This window comes from Fukomys damarensis, unplaced genomic scaffold (genome assembly GCF_012274545.1).
Source record: "Fukomys damarensis isolate Sample0158 unplaced genomic scaffold, DMR_v1.0_HiC HiC_scaffold_16, whole genome shotgun sequence".
NCBI classification, from domain to species: Eukaryota; Metazoa; Chordata; class Mammalia; order Rodentia; family Bathyergidae; genus Fukomys; species Fukomys damarensis.
Window position 1 is genome coordinate 31,471,381 of NW_022900928.1, and position 22,466 is coordinate 31,493,846.

Here is a 22,466-nt window from a genome sequence, read left to right on the forward strand (position 1 = left end):
AAACAGTGCTTATACAGAGTTGGCACACAAATATTGTAATATAAACATTAGCTTTTAGATGTACAAAACAAACCATTCAGAGTTCTGATGTGGAAATCAGAGATAAAATTGCTAACATATTTGATGAGTACTGAAATAGAAATTATACAAGTGAGGAAGGCTAACTTATCCTGATACTGAAAAAGAAGGGGTAAGGATTATTAAAACCTTCTACAGGTCCAGGGATTTAGCTCAGTGGTTCTGCCACTTGCCTCACAAGCACAAAGTCGCTAGTTTGATCCCAGATACCAAAACAAAACAAAACACCTTCTATGGCTTGATGATGATAAAAATAATTAGAGTGGGATATGTGTGAAACAGCTGCGGAAACAATTATATGAGCCACATCATGATGTCCCACTACAACACATTAATATCTCTGCCTTTATTCACAGTCCTTTTTCATGAAAAATTATCAAATTCTGTCATCCATTACAGAATAAACATCTATTATGTACAAGGTATTCTTTAGATACAAAACATTACAAGGCAGGTTCCTGAACCCAGTGAATTTACCATCTAGCAAGGGAGATAATCATATATGAAAACTGATATTAAGCCATATTGATACATCAAGGGTAAAGAAGAACCCATTTCCCATTCTGGAAGAGTGCAAGTTGGACAGTTCTGTCTCATTTTGAACCAGCAGAGTAGGGTGTAGCCAGCCTTCTGAGCAAGTGAATATGAACTGTCAAACATGAAATCCAGGACACATGACAGAAAAATAGTTCCAAGCCCTGAATGTGGGACCAGAGAGTGCTATTTTCAATTCTTTCTGCAAGAAATCTAGCAGGTTTTTGATAAGATGGCATAGGTCTGACCTCAGCCTGATACAAAAGATGACTGCCATTAAACTAAGCTCTTTCAGGGGTCTGTGTGCTCTGCAGTGTATATCTCTTTTCCTACTTATAACTGGCTGCATTTGCTCTGCAGAGCATATTTCTTTTCCTACCTTTAATACCTTTAATAAAGATAAAACACCTCATTATCTTTGTGCTTATCCTGATCATCTCTGTTCAGGAGAACAAAAACCTTATTATAAAGCATCTCCAGAAGGAGTCCACAGCATTCCAGAACCTGGTAACATTTTCTACCCATGAACTTATACCACGAATCACAAAGTCATTTTTAATCAAACACTATTTTTTAGCCTACTATGTGCCAGAAGACATTCTAATCCGAAGAAAAGGCAATGAACAGAGAAGGCAATTAATAAAACAGGCAATCCTATTTTAAGAGTCATATATGTTCTAGAACTATAAAGAGCCAAATAGGTATATGCATTAATGATTGGTAGGTGTGTGTGTGTGTGTGTGTGTGTGTGTGTGTGTGTGTGAGAGAGAGAGAGAGAGAGAGAGAGAGAGAGAAACTGGAAAGCATATGCTCTAATAAAGGTAGGTAGATAGTTGCTACCCAGGTTCCCGATAATTGTGGCTATGCAGAAATTTGGGCCCATTATTCTCAGATCTGGGAGCTAGAAATCTTGTGTTTTATATAAAATATTTCAGCTTTTATTCCATTACAACTAATTAAAACTTTAAAAAACTATGTGGGCCAAGCAAAAATACTTCATGAGTAGAATTCAGCCAATACCACGAATTTATGAACTGTCAAAACACAGCATGATTTCTGGTTTACAGTCACCACATACAGTGTTATAAATTAACTGTGCTATTGGATTTGAGAAGGGTAAGTATCAAGGAGGTGAGCACATTTAGCCTGAGCCTCCTTCAGAAAACATACCAAAAGAAGTGGGGGGGGGTACAGGGGCGGGAGGGAGGAGGAACATACCAGAATATTTCAGTACTTTTTATTTTTATTATTTTTTGTGATACCAGGGATTGAACTCACATGCTGAGCAAGTGCTCCACAACTGAGCTACATCCCTAGCTCATTTTAAAGTTTATTTTGAGACAGGGTCTCACTAAGTTGCCCAGGGTGGCCTGGAACTTGCTATCTTCTGTCTCACTCTCCAAGTAGCTGGGATTACAGGCTTGCACCACCATGCCAGACTCAGTTCTTATCCCTCCGTTTTTGTTTCCCACAGCACTTAACCAGCTACACTAACCTCTTGCTTAGGTATGTCCCTGCTGCCTCTTGCTTGCCTCTTGCAGGTATGCCCTTGCTAAGAAAGTTAATTCCACTGTTTAAGCAGTTATATATAATAGCAAATTACAGAAACAGACTTTTATAATAGTTCAGTATTTTAAAAAGAAGACATTGTAAATGTTTACTGTTGTATTGACTATGTCTGCCAGAGTTCACCTGTTGGAAATTTACTCCAAATACACATGTTGATGGTATCTGGAAGTGGGGAGTTTTGGAGGTAACTAGGGTCAGATGAAGTCATGGAGGTGGGCCCTCATAATAAGGATTAGTGGTTTTATGAGAACTGAGCCCCCCCCATAAACAGTGACTCCACCAAGTAGCTGCACTGCTAGTTTATTCAGCTATTTAACAGATTAATACTGCTCATTAATATGATTAATTCCCAAACCTCCAGAATAGGCTATCTGGAAAGATTCTCAGGAAGGATCTATCATCTCTATTTCTCAAGACAGTAACTTTATACAAATTATTCTGGGTAAATAAAACTCCTATAGCTAAATTATGTTTGCTTACAAGGCACTGAAATATGGTAATGGCCATTTAAAAATGAGCTACGATTTAAAATAAGTTATACAAACTTCCATACAGATAATCAAAATACAAATACGTATTTTAATGAAAACTGTAACAAACTATAGACTAAAAAGCAAGAAATTCACTAAATATTAGTACACAACAAGAAAAAATGAACTCAAATGCTAGTCTTTCAATAATGTCACTATACTGTACATAACAAAATTACAGAGCATGATACCAAACTAAAAAAAAAATTTATATAGGATTAAATCTTCAACCTCAGACTCTACAAAATGATTTTCAAATTGTAATTTTTAGGAAACTTCATCATCCTTGCCAGCCTGCAGCTAAAATCACTGGCACTCACTTGCAGTAGAAACTTAGTGATGCTATCTTCAAAATGTGTTCTATAGTTTGTTTTTTTTTTTTTTTTTTGTATCAGGGATCAAACTCTGGTCCTTGTGGTTGAGGCAGGCAGTAGAATCACTGAGCTAAATCCCCAGCCAATAGACTTTTGACTGTGTTAGTTTGCAATGTTTATGAACTTAATGATATATATATCTATATATAAGAGCTTCTTCTACATTTGAGCCCATGACTTAGGGCAGCAGTTTACATCTAAATGTGATGGAACAGTTGAAAATGCACCTCTGATCAGCTGTGTGGCCCATGGCTTCTTTTGGTTACTAAAATTCTAGGTTGTAAAACTTGCATCTCTGTTATATTTCCTATTCTTACCCTTCTCCATTAGAGGAGTCACATCAGGGCATATCATCTTGCTCTTAGTTTTGTTCTGGCCTACAACTTTTCATCTGCAAAACAGGTACAGTTGACATATGCTATTATCTGAATACAAATTTTCAGGGGGAGAAACATGTTATATATAATAGCAAATTACAGAAACAGACTTTTATAATAGTTCAGTATTTTAAAAAGAAGACATTGTAAATGTTTACTGTTGTATTGACTATGTCTGCCAGAGTTCACCTGTTGGAAATTTACTCCAAATGCACATGTTGATGGTATCTGGAAGTGAGGAGTTTTGGAGGTAACTAGGGTCAGATGAAGTCATGGAGGTGGGCCCTCATAATAGGATTAGTGGATTTATGAGACCTGAGTTTTCACTGCCCCCCATATTCCCTTCTCACCCCGTGATACCTTCTGTCTTAAGACTCAGCAAGGCCTTTCCCAGATCTTTTTTTTTTTTTTTTGTACCAGGGATTGAATTTGGGTCCTTGGGCTTGCAAGGAAGGAGGCAGAACCTCGGAGCTAAATCCCCATGCTCTGGGCCCCCAAATGCAGCTCTCAACCTTGTACTTCCCCAGTCTCCGGAATTATAAAAAACAAATGTTTTCTTTAAAAATTAGTCAGGTGTGGTGGAGCACGCCTGCAATCTCAGCACTCAGGAGGCTGAGGCAAGAGGATCACTGTGAGTTTGAGGCCAGCCTGGGCTGCATAGTGAGTTCAAGGACAGGCTGAACTACATAGTAGAATCCTGTCTCACAATAAATGAGAGAGAGAGAGAGAGAGAGATAGAAAATTACCCAGTTTGTGCCAGTTTGTGGTATTATGTTACAGAAACACAAAATATACTAAGAGAGCCAGGTGTGGTAGCACACACCTATAATCCCAGCGCTCTGGAGGTTGAGGCAGGAAGACTGATTCCAAGTCTGAGCAGAACAGGCAATGTGGTGACCCTTTGTCTCAAAATAAAAAATAAAAATAGGCTGGGGATGTAGCTCAGTGTGAAGGCCCCAGGTTCAATCCCAAGTATTGGATGGATGGATAAACACACATCAACTGAGAATAGCTTAGATTATCCACACATTACTATGGAAATGTTGAAAAAAGTTGAAATTCAGACAGCTGCTGGCTGAAATGTTGCTAACCTAATGGTTAGTCCCAGCTGATAGGCTCTGTGATGAGATTTTGCTTTCTTTGAATTTCTTGGCATTTTTTGATTTATAATGAACGAGGTGTCAGGTCTTGACAGATTTGGCTCTGCCTCTCCCATATGACAGTCTGATCCTTCATCCTTCATTTGATGCCTTCTCTGGGACAACCTTTCATCATTTTTAATATTCTGCCCAGCACTACTTGTATTTATGACCACTTACTACACTGGCAGCTCTACAAAGAGGGAATTGTTATTTGGTTCTCTGATATTCACCTTTTGCAGCTTACATGCATAGCTGGGGCTGAGCATGTGTTTACTGAATGAAACAAGAACTTGAAACAATTCTTAGGACAGACAACTCGTCATATGACCATTAGTAAAGTCACTTGAAGGATTCATGAGACTTGCTAAATATGGCATGACAGCTGCTTTTGCCAAAGAGGTGGAAAAAAAATATTTGAAGCTAGACAGATTTGCATTTCCACCCCAGTTTGGTCTCTTATTTACAAGAGTGACGCTTGGCAAGTGACATGAGCCCTATAAAACTTGGGTTACTTTAAACATAAAAATGAAGATCACACTATTTTATAGTGCTATTTTAAGGACTGGAATTAAACAAAATAAATTATAACCAGCATCATATTAATTTATGTTGCAGGGCACTCTTATGCAGCCCCACAAGTCTGACCAAAGTTGATGAAAGTGGGAGGAAAAAAGGTCTTTAATACAACTAGAAGGTACCTGCTTTTCTTCCACTTGTTATCCAATATGTGTTACTGAATGTTAGCTGTGTACAGGACTTTGTTCAAAATACCATCCTTTGCGGTTTTCAAAGTGCTTTCACATTAGCTTCTCTCTCAGTTCCTACCTTACACCTGCCAGTCATACTCAAGAGAGGTGCTGAGAGATTAGGGGCTTCTATAAACGCCCCCCAACAGATGTAGCTCCAACAACAAAGGCAGTGAAACAGAGAATCAAATCCTAGTCAATGATACAGGAAGAAATAACAATGTTTCTTATAAATTTGACTGGCCTCCTCAGGTTAAATAGTGAACACCCAAGGTTGATGGCATTTCTTCTCTCTCTTAAACAAAATAAAACCTGAAAAACCAAAATTGCACTTTTTTGGCTGGAGATGTAGCTCAGTGGCACTGCACCTGCCTGACAAGTGCAAGGTCCTGAGTTAGATTCCACTCCTACCCCACCCCCGGGGGGGGTGAAAATGGACAGGGAGCAGACTACTTTTCTTTCAGAAAAAGCTCTTAAAAAGATCTTAAGAATTCCTTAGTGGAAAGAAGAAAATCTGTGAAGGAAAGGGACAAAAGGCCAGTTAAAGTAAAGAGTTAAGGTATATGTAACCTGAATAAATGTCAGCAATCTAAGTGGCTCAATCCTAGGCAGAACAATAGTGCAGCAATGAAAAATTTTTAAAAAGAAGAAACAAGAGCAATTCCAGTGTTTACCTGCATTTCTCAATAGGTAAGGATCAAATTCATAACTCACATTTTTATCTTTTCATCAATTCTCTCATACAATATAGTTGTTTGAATGCCTCAAGTCACAAGCCTACTAACCCCAACCTTCAAAAATCAATTTAAATCTGTAGTCTATCCTTTTCCTCTTATTTTTCAATTTGTTATTATGAAGATCTAGTGCACCTTTTTTATTTTTACATTTTCACTCTATTCAGCCTATTAAGACAATGAGAGTCCTAGGAGAGGACTCAGTATGCAAGGACCCTTCTATCATAGAAGCCAGAGTGAAAGGGAGAGACTATTAATACTGAATACTTATTTAAAATAATAATTGAATATTGGTAGGGGCAAATAACCCTTCTTTAACATATACACTATATAAAGAGTCATCTCTAAAGCTGCCAGGTAGTTATGACTTTTTTTAGGGGGGGGACAGGGTCCCACTATGTAGTTGAGACTGACCTGGAACTCACTATGTAGCCCAGGCTGGTCTTGAACTCACAGCAATCCTCTTGCCTCTGCCTCCCCAGTGCTGGGATTATAGGCGTGCCCCACCATGCCCCACATGCCTTTTTTTTTTTATTATGACTTTCTAATCAACTAATCCACAAGTCACAAAACAAAAAAGGCCAAAGATTGTAACTATAGAGAAAAAGAATTCAAAATTATTGAATGGGCCTAGCACAAGGAACATCCCAAATATTCTACAGGCAAATATGTACAAATTGCTTAGAATTATAACTACAGCTAACGTAATCGTTACTACTGGCCACACCTTCTTCATTCTCAGGTCCTTTATAATTAGATGATTTATATAAACTCCGAGGACCAAATTTACTTCAACAGATAGCTGTTCAACTTGGGGAAAGATAGTCCCTGTGATTCCAGGTTCTTTTTATCTTTCTTGGCTGCTCCAGCCTTGCTCGGTACCTGATGCACAGCTAGTATTGACAAATGCATGGTGAAGGAACCAGTTTTGTTAAGGGAGGAAGTTCTATCCCAGAAAGCTGAGACTTGTTTTTCTGTTCTGTGTTGTTCAACGTGGAGATTGAACCCAGAGCCTCACTCATGTTAGACAAGCTCTCTACTACTGAGCCACCTCCCTTCTTTTCTTTTACTTTTATTTTGAAAACAGGTCTTGATAAATTGCCCAGGCTGGCCTCAAATTTGTGTTTCTTCTGCCTCAGCCTACTCAGTAGCTGGGATTACAGGCATGTTCCACTGTTTAGCTGAAGTCTGGAACTTTTAAATTTAAAAGCATTCCAGTCCCAATTAACCTTCCATGAGACTCATTTTTGGGTAGTATTTAATAAATCAAAAGGTTTGGCTGAACCCATATCCCAACAAGTGACATTTACTCATTCATTTACTTTGAGACAGAGTCTCACTATGTAGTTTGGGTTCACTCACTATGTACCCCAGGCTGACCTCAAACTCTCAGCAATACTCCTGCTTCAGCCTCCTGAATGGTGGGATTACAGATGTGTGCCACTGTGCCCAGCCCCCAACAAGTGACTTTAAAAGTCACGTTGATCTCAATTTAGTTTTGTAATTTAAAAAATGCCTCTTCTTCAGTGTTTTCCACAGTTGATTACCGTATGTGTGACTCTCTATCCTCAAAGAAAAACAAAATTTCAAGACTAGGGCCTGCCTAGCACACAATCTTGTATTTATTACCTGTTTGGCTTTTGTTGTACCATTTATGAACTCATTATAAAATTATATCTGTGTAGGACTTCATCATCCAAGCAAACAAACACCTAATATAATGCTAAGACTTGAGAATAAGGGCAGAACTAAACTCTTGGGCCCTAGGCCCAGTCTGCTACTCTCCAGGTATGTTAGTCAAGTTGTTATATCTCACCAATCATCCAATTCCTAACATATAAGATGATGATTCACCCAACTATGTGTTGAATGACTATTATATAGTAAGTATTTATTGTACTGAATGCTAAAAATACAAAGATGAGTAAAAATACTCCTCTCTCCTAAAGGTTCTGATAATCGATCGGAGTTGAACAGAGATTATAAACTATAATACAATGTGCTAAGTACTATAATGAAAGGATACACACAGTTCTATAGAAGTATAAAGGTGAAACCCATTTTTTTCCCCAAGAGTAGGCAGACACATCAGGGAACTAAGAACATGCTAGGTATTTATTAATTCTAAATATACAATAAGGTAGAAAGGTAGGAAGGGAAACAAATGCCAGAATGTAGTTACAAAACTGAGAATAGCATTGAGTCTATTCAAATACTGTTTTAATTGCAGTATCTAATAAGTATTCTATTTTACCCACAGGGACACTTGCAACAAATGAAGACCACAAACTGTATACTTTGCAATATTTGGGTATCTGAATTAGGCTACTGCTATTACAAAATATTCTCAGGCCATCTTGCCAGTTTTTAAAAGGCAAAGGCTACAGTTTTTCATTTTGATTACTTGTCTACATGGTTGAAAGTATTTGCTGCAAATATTTAATTTGGAAAGTCACTTAACAGTGTAGAAAATATATAGTGAGCCGGGTGTGGTAGTTCACGCCTGTAATCCCAGCACTCAGGAGGCTGAGGCAGGAGGATCACTGTGAGTTCGAGACCAGCCTGGGCTACATAGTGAGTTCCAGGTCAGTCTCAACTACATAGCGAAAACCTGTCTCAAAAAACAAAACGAAAGCATTATTGGCCAAGGATTTAGTTCATTGGTACTGCACCTGCCAAGGTCCTGAGTTCAATACCCAGTACCAAAAACAAGCTGGAAAAATAAAAAATTAATAAGACAAACCAAAACAGGAAACAGAACCAGCAATTACTAAAGAATTTAACAGCATCTAGAAGTATAATTTCCAATGTGCCTCCTGATTAAGAGGCAAGATCTCGAGATTTATCAGTTACATGTTTCAGTCCAGTCCCAAAATCAGGAACTCATCTGGACTGAGCTAAAGCATAAGAAAAGCCCTAGAACTGGGCCACCCCAAAACATGTCAAGCTCACCCAGCCAGTGATATACCTTCCATCTTCCTTTTTGCCTCATTTCCCTTTTTGGTCACAGAGTGTTCTTCTGATTCTCCGCAGCAGCTTCCAACCCTGAAATTCTGTTGTGTTGCCCTGCCTCCTCATTGAGGGAACTATATTCCATTTCATTCATAAGAAACACATATAGGCTCTCCATGGCTTCTGGTCCCTTCTGCCAAATCATTTTCAGACCTCAAAGGCAGAAACTGCAAGCCAGGCTCATTTCTGTCCCATAACCTTACAGGAGGAAATTTATTTAAACATGTGTGTTTAAAAGATCAGCATGTTGGGCCTGGGATTTAGCTCAGTGGTACCGCACCTGCCTTGCAAGCACAAGGTCCTGAGTTTGATCCCAGTACCCACCCCCCACAATCAGTATGTAGGCATAATGAGGGGAAATAGTGGGAAATATAAATTGTACGTATGTATATAGGACCAGATAAACAGGGAATGTTTTCTCCTTAGAACTATGTTCCCAGGGCTACCAGTAGTCTATTTATGCCTTAGATTATAGTAAGATGGGAAGGGATAGCTTGTTTGTGAACTAAGTACATAAATTGCAGATGTGAACCCAAGTAGCAAAATCTGTCTATTTTGGCATTAACCAAAAGAGTCAATTTTTGATGAATAACAATAATACTTCTAATAACAAAAGCTAACTGATCTGTGTACTAGATATGCCTCTAAGCACTTTATATATTAACTCATTCAATTCTCACAACAAACCCTATGAATAGCTTCATTTTAAGAATGAATAAACAGGACACAGAATACCTTGCCTATTTAGTAAGTAGTGAATGGAGTTCAAATACAGGATATCCAATTTGTGCTCCAATTTTTAAAAAATCATTTTAAGTGAAATTCCATGCAAATTTTACATCAACTACAAATATTCCTGTTTAAAAGAATACTTTGTCTATCTAATATGGGAGGACACAGAATGACTGTACATGTTTGGAAGACCTCGGTTTAAAGTTGTAATCAGTGTTCATGATGAAGGAAAGATGGTGGGGAGTGACTGGGGGCCACTGTCAGCTCATGCTGCTATCATAAATTAACAGAGAGTGGGTGGCTTAATCTGCAGGCACTTATTTTTCACAGCTCTGGAAACTGGGAGCTTAGCATCAAGTAGCCATGAGATCTGGTGTCTGGTTCACTGATGTATTCTCATGTGGCAGACAGAAGGACAAACAAGCTTTCTGGTTTTTCTTCTTAGAGGGATACCAATCCCATCCTGAGGGTTCCAGCTTTATGGCCTAAAAAGTTCTACCTCCAAATATTATGGAGAGGACCCAAAATACAGTTCGTAGCAGGGAATGAGAGGGACTGCATATTGACCAGTAGGTGTAATTTACTTTATTTTGAAGAACATGGTACAGCAGAAAAGCCCAATAAAATGTGAAGAAAAACAGACCCAGATTCAGTGCCTGGCCCTGTCACAGGCTAGTTTCTTCTTCTTCTTCTTCTTTTTTTTAACAGAACCGGGGATCAAAGTCAGGACTTTGCACTTGTGAGGCAGGTGCAGTGCCACTGAGCTAAAACCCGGCCCATGGGCTAGTTTCTTAGCTGAAGCTTGTTTCTGACTAAAATAGGAATATTATCTATATCGCAGTACTACAGTGAAAATTAAATGAGATGAAATAGGTTGCATACATGGAAGATATACCTACTACATAGTAAATGCACAACAAAATTCATACTTTATTTCTTCTTCCTCACCCCCATAAGAGATAAGGAGAATGAATTTGTTTAAGGAAAAAGAAAAAATGATACTGATTAACTGTGGATCCATTTTCCCTTTCTCCTAGGTGACACTGCTCTACATATCATACAAGGAGAATGGAGGTGAGGCTGCCCTCAGACCTCTCCACACCACCATGGCAGTGTCAGGTGGAGCACATGCAAGCCTACCAGAGTTTTCTAACCCCCTAGGCTTAATGAAATGGGCCAGTGGGGTGTTCTTCCCCAAGATTTTTAACCTGGAGTGCCAAAAGTAGAGACCTTGCTTTTTGGTTCACAGAGATGAGAGATTCGGGGGCTAATGACAGCATTCTCTCCTACCATATCTGAAGAAAGCTTGACTATCCTTAGAACAAAAGAGAGCCAATCACAGACAAGCAGTAAGAGATGCAATGAGAGCTTTAGGGGTGTATCATTATGTGCTCAATGCCACAAGAGTTGTCCTGGTATCTAAAACACTTTCCTCAATTTTATGAGCTTCCTTAGTATTATTCTAATACATTTTCCATTTCTTAAGTTTGCCTGAGTTGTTTTGTCATCAGTAATTTAAAAAATCCTTAAAACATGAACATATTTTATAAAGACAGGTGTTTTAAAGTGAAGATCCCAGGGCTCAGATGTAGCTCAGTGGTAGAGTGCTTACCTAGCATGCATGAGGCCTTAGGTTCAATACCCAGCACTACAAAGGCCTTAGTGTATTGAAGATCTCATTCAATCCTCATAGCAGATTTGATGGGAAGGTACTGCTTTTCTTTCCCTTTTGCGCTAATCGCACGTCTATATCATGAACCTCTCTGTAAACACAGGGTCAGCGTACAGGATTGATCATCACTTGTTGCATTAAATACTGTAAATCACGACACAATAGAGATCTTGCATCCACACACCACACCAACAAGAACATATTCACACACATACCTGCTTGGGTCACAGGTACAATCCAAATAATCACAGTGGCCAGGAAGAGGAAATGTATTGATTGGCCACATTTAAGGCATGGAGTAGATATAGCCAGTGTAACTGAAATTAAGGTGTTGCTGAGGAGGAGAAAGGGAAAGGAGAAGATGACTTCAGGGAAAGCAATTAGTAAGTGCCTACTACATATTAATAAGGAAAATTGAAAAGAACACGTTTTTAAGAATCTGCATTTCTGAACTATCACAAATAACTCGTCCTTTTCATGTGACTTCCTACTGTGATCTCACGTCTCCAGTCTAATTTAAGACTGTTCTCCAGGGGCTTCAGTATTCACAGGGAAGCTAGTTAGTTCATCACTGATTCTAAACACTCATCCTGAGTACCAAACTAAAGAGCTGATATGGCATGATCAAGAGATCTCAAAATACCTTCTAGAAACTGCAACACTGAAGCCTTAATTAAAAGCAAATCTCTCTTGATTTAATAAAAATGTTCCTGATTGTCTTCTTGCCTTGTCTTAGTAAGTGTAAACTCAGAATCACAGTGTGTTACTTTTCTCTTGTTGCTGAGACAAAATACCCAATACCCAAAGTTAAAGGAGAAAAGGTTTATTTAGCTCACAGTTTGTACAGGCTTCAGTCCATAATCTGCTGGCTCCAAGAAGGGTGGCAGAGGGGCAACAGTTCATGGTGGTGGAAGACAGAAAAAGAAACAAGGGACCTTTTCAGCACCTTTCTGCCCCTTTTATCTTATTCAGACTATTAAGAGTGGGTAGCACTCGTGCCCTTGTGCTCAGGCCCCCCCCCATGAATTAATCACACACTCTAGATTTGGCCACCTCCAAGATAGCCTATGACCACATGAGGCTTGGGGCAGGTATCTAGACACAAACTATAACTCACAAGAAATTTAAAAAGTACACCTTTCCTTTAAGGAAAAGTTTTATCATCCAGCTGACAAACAACGAAATTTTCACTTGCTGGGCAGTGAACAAGTGAGTGTTTATAGAGATTTCTGTTGATGCAATGAAAAGACAGTAAGTATCATTGTCTATCTATAGACTGGGACTCAGTAAACCTGGGTCTTATGGATTTTTATAGAACTGCAATTAATTGTGGGGGGAATGCTGGGAATTGGATCCAAGGCCTCATTCATGCTAAGCAAGAGCTATCACTGAGCTATACCCCCAACCCTATAATTAGTATTATTCTCTACTTTTGTAACTGCATATATATTGGCAATGAAGTTGCAGACAGCTTGTATACAGAAATGAAATCCTGTGATCTTTCTAAATTCACTTAAAGAACTGCTGAACCATCAATGCTCAACAGGGCCTATAGGAATTACTATACAGGGGCTGGGGATTTAGCTCAGTGGTTCGGCCACCTGTTTTGCTAGTGCAAGGTCCCAAGTTCAATCCCCCGTACCAAAAAAAAAAAAAGAAAGAAAAAAGAGTTACTGTGTAGAGATATGAACAAAAAGCTAACAAGTGGTTCAAAGCTGGAATTGATACAAAGATTTAGGAATCCTTTACCAATATGTTTTACTTGTATTTTCCTTTTCGTGCATGTACCACAGTGACAGACTAAAAAATCCATGTCTAAAGAACTCTAACAGCATTCTTTCAACATGGTATTTGCTTCTTGCTTAGTGGTATGTAAAAATAATGGTGTATGTTTAAATACATATTACCTGAGATTTAATGAACACTGAATGAGAACACTTCTAAGGTCTTATCTGAAAACTGGAACCAGGTGTGGTGGCACATCCCTGCAATTCCAGCACTCAGGAGGCTGAGGCAGGAGGGTTGCTACAAGTTCAAAGCCAGAATGGACTACACAGCAGGATGAAAGAAAAGAAAAGCAAGGGGATTTAGCTAAGCACAAGGACCCAAAACTTTTGAAAAGCAAGGCGGGGGGTGGGGGGGGAGGAGACAGACAGACACAAATAGAGACAGGAAGGCAGGCAGGCAGGCAGGCGGGTCAGCGGGCCAGGGATTTAATTCAGTGGCAACACAACTGCCTCACAAGTGCAAGGTCCTGAGTTCAATCCCTGGTACAAAAAATAGGAAGGGAGGGAGGGAGGAGGAAAGGGAAGGAAAAAGAAGAAAAAGGAAGACAGGAAGGTAGGAAGGCCCTCTACAACCTGATCAAAACCTACATTTCTATTCTTGCCTTTTACATGCCATATAGATTATAAACATGGTTCTTGGTTCTACAATCCCTGGTACAAAAAATAGGAAGGGAGGGAGGGAGGAGGAAAGGGAAGGAAAAAGAAGAAAAAGGAAGACAGGAAGGTAGGAAGGCCCTCTACAACCTGATCAAAACCTACATTTCTATTCTTGCCTTTTACATGCCATATAGATTATAAACATGGTTCTTAAAGATTATCTTCTGCCCTATACACTTGGCTCCCTTTAAAATGTCTCTTCTTCTAAACACACCCCACCTCTTTCCCTCTCAGCACCCTCATTTACTAAAAGGTAACCTGAGTAATTTCTTTAATCTCTCAATTCTTCAATTTTCTTAACTCTGACATGAGAATCTAACTTTATAGGTTTGAGGATTTAATAAGCAATGTGCACAAAGTGCTCAACATAGAATCCAGCTAACCTGTGGTTGGGCAACTATTATTAGTGTCTTAAAGATGAGCCTCAAAAAAAGTAGTGCACTGGCTAAAGACATAAACCTCATTTAACAGCAAAGACAAGAGTAAGAACCTTGACTTCTTCACTCCCAGGAAAAGACTGTTTTTAAATTTAAGAAGTTTCCCTAGCTCCTGAATGATATTAAAAGATTGGTGTGAAAGGTTTCCTTTTTATTTGCTGAGAAACCTTTTCTTCTTTCTCTATATCACACATCTAAAACACATTATGAAAAGGTAAAAGAGATATAAAGGGTTCCATGTTTGAACACATTTGACCCTGTGTTAAGTTAAATGGTGTATCATTCTGAAACCTTTGATGTAGCTATGCACATACAGTCACAGAAAAAGAAATATAATATGGAATGTTTCCCAAATTATTTATAGAGCTGAAGGTTACTGCACCATGTATGTGAGTTCAAGTCATTAAAACCAATACATAAAACTTTACAGCTCCCTGCACCCTAAAAAATAAAAAGCTCTAATTTCTTCAAGAGTTATTTTGTTTTTTGTTTTTGCAGCACTGGGGATTAAACCCATGGCTGTGTCTACCACTGAACTACATCCTCTTTTTATTTTATTTCATACCAGGGATCAAACTCAGGACATTGAGCTTGTGAGGGAGGCACAGCATCACTGAGCTAAATCCCCAGCCCTTCTTTTTATTTTGAAATAGCATCTTTCTAAATTGCCCAGGCTTGCCTGGAACTTTCAATCCTCTTGCCTTATTCAGCTTACTGAGTAGTTAGGATTACAGGTGTGCACCATCATACCTGGCTATATAATAGGGTTTGTAACACATCTACCTATCAAATCCATCATTCCTCCCATATCTCAGTTCCATTCTGATCACTCAGCATGTCAGGGGCCAGTTCCACAAGGCATATCTCCTCCTAGACCAACTTGTACTGGTCCTTTCAGACCTAGTTCACTGAAGCCTTCTCTGACCGTCCTCAGCCTATTTGTTTTACCCTCCACTCTGCTCTCATGGCACTTTGTGTCAGCCTTGTGGCACTTTCCTCAGTAGCCTTCAGTCACTTACAGGCTTCCATTCTAGCCCAGGCTCCGGAAGACTGAGGACCATAACATTCATACCCCTAGTGAGAGGCATCCTGCACATACAAAGTACAAGCCTATACTTCCTTTGCCCTCTTCTGCAGGGGCCACAGTATTCCAAAGCAAAAGCGTTCCTTGATCCTCAAAATGGAAGACTCAAGTCAGGGTTTTTCCCCACTAGCACAATTAACAAGAGATGCTTACATTTTTATGTACCTAACAGAGCTTCCAAGAAGTAATTTATGTTTCTGTATATTGAAGAGTCCCTTACACAAAGATGGGCCATCATGCATGGAAAATGACTTATTCCTCCCTTTTCAAGGTCAGTTGTAATAATGAGCCCCTTCAGACTTAGCCATGATAAAGCAAACTTTCCTAACCACTTGAAACACTGGAAAATATTGTTCCTCTAGTTCTAGTTAAGTCCCTGTAGGTTTGGGAGCTGAAAATATGTACTTTGTGTCTACTAGTAACAAGGAACTCCAACACTCATTTGATCAATAATATGAGATCAAAATTGGTGATTATGAGCCATGATCCATTTACTCATAGTGGCCTCTCAGATTCTCTTGATTAGATTCCCAGAAAACATGCTTAAGGATAAATAGCTTCAACTTTATTTTAGAAATAGTCTTCCAGAAAAGGCAAAAGGTCCAGCTGGCAAACAGAGAATGTTACTATAACCACAGGAAGTAGGCATGAAATAAATAATTTATCAATTCAAACATTAGGCACAAAAAATAGCACAGCTAGAAAATAAATATTAAAACAAAGAAGCAAAACTCTCCTTTCCCTCACATCAAAAGGGCTCTGAGGCCCAAGGTACTACTTATCTGAAGTGATCTCTTGAGTTCTCATTTCTAGTGCACTGGTACTAGTCAAGGTTTTGTACACATTTTCTGAAATTTCATTCCTAAAGTCTTGGGTGCAATATTTTCTCTTTTCCTAACTAAGAAACTAACTGACCATCATGATCCCAAGTCCTATTATATCACCAAGATCATGCACTGGGTCAAAATTAAATCCATGGAAACAGTGTTCCCTCTCTCAGTGGACTAAAAAAGCAAAGTTATTACCATGACTAGAAATGGATGTGTTGAACAGCCTATTTGTTACATAATCAAACTCCCCAAAAATCAAACACGGTGACATGCTACATAGTGATGAAGATAGGTTCTGAGAAGTGAATTATTAGGCAACTTCATCCTTATGTGAACATCACTGAGTGTACTTACGCAAACCTAGATGGTGTAACCAACCACACCCCTAGCATTTATGGTATATAACCACTGTCCTTAGGTACAAATCTGTATAATATTTTACTGTATTGAACAGGGTAGGCAACTGTGGCACAGTGGTAAATATCTGTGCATATAAACATAGAAAAGATGCAGTTGAAAATACTAGGTCATAGGAATTAGCTCCATTACAATCTTAGAGGACCAGTGTCATCTAAGTAGTCTCTTGTTGACTAGAACATCATTATTCAGCACATAACTATAGTTGAAATCTTACATTACTTCCGTATCCTGCCATTGTCAATGTTAGTAAAGAAAAATCTACAAAGAAATAGTAGGAATTAGAGCCAAACGAGAAATTTTACTCATAATCTTCCAACTACCCCCATGTGGAAAGTGAGGCTCAGAAAATTTGTCCCAGGTCACATTCTTATTACACAGTAAAGCAAGGATTCAAACTCAAATCTGGGGCTAGGGATTTGGCTCAATGGTTCTGCCACCTGCCTTGCAAGCGCAAGGATCTGAGTTCGATCCCCGGTACCAAAAATAATAATAATAACAAACTCAAATCTGTCTGATTTAAACAAATGTTAAATTCATGTACAAAGCAATGGAGGAAGATTCCTCTAGTCAAAATCTGGTTTGGTTTTGTTTCTTTTCTTTTTGGTATCAGGGATCAAACTTGGGTCCTTGTGCTTGTAAGATGTGAGGCAGCAGAACCACTGAGCTAAATCCCCAGACTATTATTTTCTAATGAAACAAAACAAAACAAAACAAAACCCTATTTTCCACAAATTCTCAGTTCCTTATCCATAAAACAGAAAATAAGTCTGTTTATCTTTTAGGACTTCCACAAAGATAATACATAGAAGGGGCTCAAAAGAGTACCTCATATGTAGTAAGAGCTCAGGATATGATGCTATCATCTTAACTACACTGTTTATAGATGAGACTCACAATATAATCTCAGAATATAATTTATCTTTACCTCAATGCTATCAACTTTCTCTCCTGAGAGTTATGGACATCTTTACAATAATATAACTTCTAATTAAGTAACATAATGATACTATTTCCTTGTGTTGTTTACTTTTGTTTAAAAAGAGCAAGCATGGTGGTACATGCCTGTAATCCAAGCATTCAGGAGGCTGAGGCAGGAGGATTGCCACAAGTTTGAGGCTAGCCTGGGCTCCATGGTGAGTTTAAGGCCAGTTTGAACTGCAAGGTGAGACTCTGTCTTTAAAAAAAAAATTAACTCTTACTTTGTCTTAAACCATATTACTTTTAGTAGAAACAGAATAATGAGAAACTCCACATAAAAGAAAAAATCTAGGTCAGAAAAGATTTTTCCTCTTAAAATCAATTTGGGGAAGTATAAAACTATCAACATACTGTAATTCAAGCATATATAGTAAGTATATATTAAGTGTTTGATCTACAGCTTGTACAAACAGCCTAAGACCCAGTGTTTGCCCTTAAGGTCTTCCTAATCCAACAAGGACAGATTTATACACACTACCAACTTGTGGAAAGAATGTGCTAAGTACCAGAAGAGAGTTCCATTTACGTTCTGTTGGGATCAGAACAGGGAAGGTGGCATTTCACTTTGTAGAAACATCTGAAATTAATATGAAGAATGAGTCGATGTTCTTTTCCTTTAGAGACAAAAGAGTTTGGTAGTTCCTCAAAAAGTTAGTTATGGTATAACCCAGCAACTGCACTCCTAGGCATAAAACCAAAAGAATGGAAACATTTATCCATGCAAAATCTTGTATGTGAATGTTTAGAGACATTATTCATAATAGAAAAGTAAAAACAACCTAAGAATCCATTGAGAGATGAAGGGATAAACAAAATGATTTATTCATACAATGGGATATTATTCAGTCATAAAAAGGAATGAAGCACTGATATACAACATAACATGAAAGGGACTTGAAAACACTGGTATGTGAAAGAAGCCAAAAAGAAGCAACGTCTTGCATGATTTTATTTATATGAAATGTCCATAGAAACAGAAAGCAGAAGAAGGGTTACCAGGGACTGTAGTAAAGGAAAATGGACAGCAACTAGGTATGAAGTTTCCTTTTAGAGTAAGAATGTTCTGGAATTAGTGGTGCTGATTGTTCAACTTTGTGAATATACTGAAAACACTGAGCATACACTTTAAAATGAAGGTTTATGGTATGTATTCTATCTCAACAAAGTTGTTATTTTTAAAAAATGAGACAGCAAAAGGGGCTGGGGATTTAGCTCATTGGTTCCACTGCCTGCCTCGCAAGCGTGAGGACCCAAGTTTGATTCCCGGTACAAAAAAAAAAAAAAAAAAAGTTAAAAAATGAGACAGCATAAAGCTGAAGACTCTTTCACCACCACTCTCACACAAATCTCTATGGTCACCAATATTATTAGTGTAGTATGATTCCTCGTTATACCACCTTAATTCCTCAGAATGTGTAGCAGAAATTTTTGCATACATCAGGTATTTCAGGCATTTGATGCACAGTAATTCTGAACAAAGATACTACTATGTTGTTCTCTTCACAATGCTTTTTTTTGCACCATCACATAAACTCAGTTGTCCCAACAAGGTAGCTATAAAGGAGAGGTTTACATTAACAGCACATCCCACATGAAGTAACAAAGAGCACAGTATTTACTGGCTCAGGGCTCACCAACAACAAATCCAGTTAACTGAAAACCCTGATATGAAAGTTTGTGCAAATAAGACACTTGTTTATGAAGGGCTTGGGATAACGGGATTAGAAAGCTGCAACTTTGGATCACACAAGATCAAGCAGTAATCTTTGTTAAGTTCAAATTAAACAGAGGCTTCAGATAGTCTCATATAAAGACTTGTTCCCAGAACAAAATTGTATTTCCAATATTTTTCCTCCCAGAGGTTTTTAATTAGAGAGTATGTCACTTGAAGTCATTGAGGAGCTTTTAAATACAATACAACTCTGCACCCCATACTTCAGAGGTTTTGATCTACTTAGAAAAGAACACGCTGGCATTAAACAATTTGGTTTTAAAGGCTCACCAGGTCATTTGGAAATATTTAGTGTTAGAAACCTTTACAAATAATGGACTGGAATTTGGGTTTCAAATAAAGTTTCCATGCAAATCATCTAAACATCCATTTAACAATCAAATTTAGTATGATTAACACATGTAATACCTGCCATCAGAAGACTGTGGGCATATCTTAATTTCATTCAAGAGAAAACCGGGACTCAAGAATTTGTTCCTCCAAGTTATCAAGAAGGACAAGCAAGCATGTAAGAGTCACAGTGATGACCTTAAATCTTCTTGATACACACTCTCCAATCTCCTTTATAATGCTGAAATTGTGAACGTGAGATTTGGCAGAAGGAAACCAGTCTATACCTACTTTTAGCCACAGCTTAGATCATTTACTCTGGGCCTCAATATGATGGAGAGTAAAAGTATTTTTGAAACAGTTCCTAGTTTGGGTCCTTGTACTGACAGGGCAGTTTTTCTTCACGTACTCCATATATGAAATTCCTCCTTACTTGCAGATGAGATGAAGCTGAAAAGCAGGATAGGACCTAAAAGCCCTGGCCACATGAGAAGGGTAAGTAAAATAGAATCCTACCCCTTCTGGCCCTAAGACAAGAGGGCAGGGCAAAATAACAAAAATATGACTCTCATTCACACATCCTCTACACAGACACTCCTCCACAATGGGTTCAACTCAGATAGCAATAGAGCTTCAGAAATATTAAGACTCCATTTTTCCAGAGATAACATGGACGTGGGTTGCAGACTACTAAGTGCATTCTTCAGCTTATTCTGTGCCAGTCAGTATATGGGATAGGAGCAAGTACCCAGATGCAGCAGATGGAGGAAGCAAAAAGAGGAGCTTCGGATAGTACTGTTCAGTCTTTACAGCCTAAACAAGGCATGTAGGGGAGAGACTGGTGAACCAGAAGAGATCTGTGGTTGAAGCAGTTTCCAGTGTACACAGTCTTGGAGACAAATGTCCAGCACCACCTCCATAGGCAGTTCCTGCACATGACTACCAAAGGAAAAATTAATTACGACTCAACAGATAACTCCAGGATACATTCTTAATTAGATGATGATGTGGCAGATGCCATACAGATATCCTCTCCTAACTCACAGAGACACAATAAGCACTCTCTTGCAGTAGTCAGTAATATGTACAAAATATCAATGATTTGCCAGACACTGATCTCAGCTGATGATGATCTGGAGACAGGTAACAGAAAAAAATCTCTTCCAGCGGCCGGCCGCGTGTGGGAGGCAGAAGTGCCAAGGGACTGCGGCCCCAGTCCTGGCTGTGGCTACAGACTGTTACATAACGTGTTTCCGGCAGACAGCAGTCTCGTGTTTCAGCTCCCTGTGCCCCCAGGATGTACTCAGCCTCGAGATGTCCAGAGCCAGCCAGAGGTGTGAATGACAGAGGTGGTGCTGTCCAGTGTGCACAGCAAGGTCAGCCTCTGCCATGATGACACAGACACCGTGAAGAATGTTCCTAGAGACTGGTTTCCCCATTGAGTATCCAGACTTGTGATACCAGACTCATGATATCACGTCCAACAATAAGTTCTTCTCCTCTGCTGCCACCTATACAGGCGCCATAGTGGAAATGATAATATCTGAAATTAAGGACAGGACTAAAATACATAAAGGGATGGAGACAGTCTAACCTGCAACTTCTCTGTGCACACTGGTTGTGCACATTCTAAGTCTTGGAGTAGTGAAGGAATTCAGAAAGCACAGCATAGGTTCCCTTTTACTTGAAAGTTTAAAGGATCATATATCAACCACCGCCCAGGATCACTGCAAAGCCATCCACCTGCACATCCTCACCACCACCAACAACACAGTGATAAACTTCTATAAAAACAGACTTCAGACAGTGTCACTATCTGCCTTACTACTACTCCATCCAAGGGGTCCTCAAAGATGGCCTCACTTATGTCCTATAATCAGTGGTGCACCCTCCCTGGACCATATTAGACTACATCCAGCACTTGGGCTCAGCATTAGCCAACCTGAGCCCCTGCTCCATCCCACTCAGGATCTACCGACAAACCCATAGCCTACTCTGCAGCTTCCTGCCATGGTCAGGTATCTCCACCAAGAGCGGCATAAGTACAGTTGTACCATGCCAGTGAGGCAGCCTCCACCAGGTCCTACACCTTACTATCCTGCAGAGCCCACCTTCCTGTCCATCTGCCTCTGCAGCGCTCCACAAGGAGTTGGTGGCCACTTGCCAGCCTGCTGGCCTGCCCCAGCTGCAGGTCGGGTGCTACATGGGCAGAGCATGCATCCCGTTTCCAACAGGCTCCCTGGCTCTCCTCCTTGTTTCTGGAAACTTCTGTCTCCACCTAGAGCACTTCTGCCAGGCCTCTCCCACTGTACTGCCCTCCTGTCATCTCCTTCCTGCAACACCAGACTGGACTTTCTGCTGTAAAGGAGTAACAGTGTATGGAAACCCTTGAACCTTAAGACATAGGAACCTCAGAACAATAGAACTACAGTCAAGGGAATGCCAGGCCTTTTGTTGAGGACCAGCCTGAAGAGTGAGAGGCTGGAAAAGGGTGGGCAGAAGGGGCATAGCTCTGCACAAGAGCATAGCCTCTGGCCCAGGCAATTAGACCACAGGACGGTTTTCTGCTCCTCTGTGGCCTCCTGCTACACACTTCCCATTGTTTGGGGAGAACATCCCGCCTGTAGGCTCCATGCAGCTGACCTGTGCCGGGAGCTGGCCTGCAGACAGGTAATGGTGAGGTTCCCTGGGGCCCTACCCTGCCTGTCTTC

At 39.5% G+C, this 22,466-nt stretch overlaps 1 protein-coding gene across 1 annotated transcript; it reads left to right on the forward strand.

Annotated features, from left to right (window-relative positions):
- Positions 1-20,941: 20,941 nt before the first annotated feature.
- On the forward strand, positions 20,942-21,820 carry LOC104868546 (N-alpha-acetyltransferase 60-like). Its single transcript, XM_033763937.1, is given in 3 exon segments — positions 20,942-21,185; positions 21,187-21,341; positions 21,661-21,820. Coding segments are annotated over 3 exon segments (405 nt in total). The 5' UTR covers positions 20,942-21,095.
- The last annotated feature ends 646 nt before the right edge of the window (positions 21,821-22,466 follow it).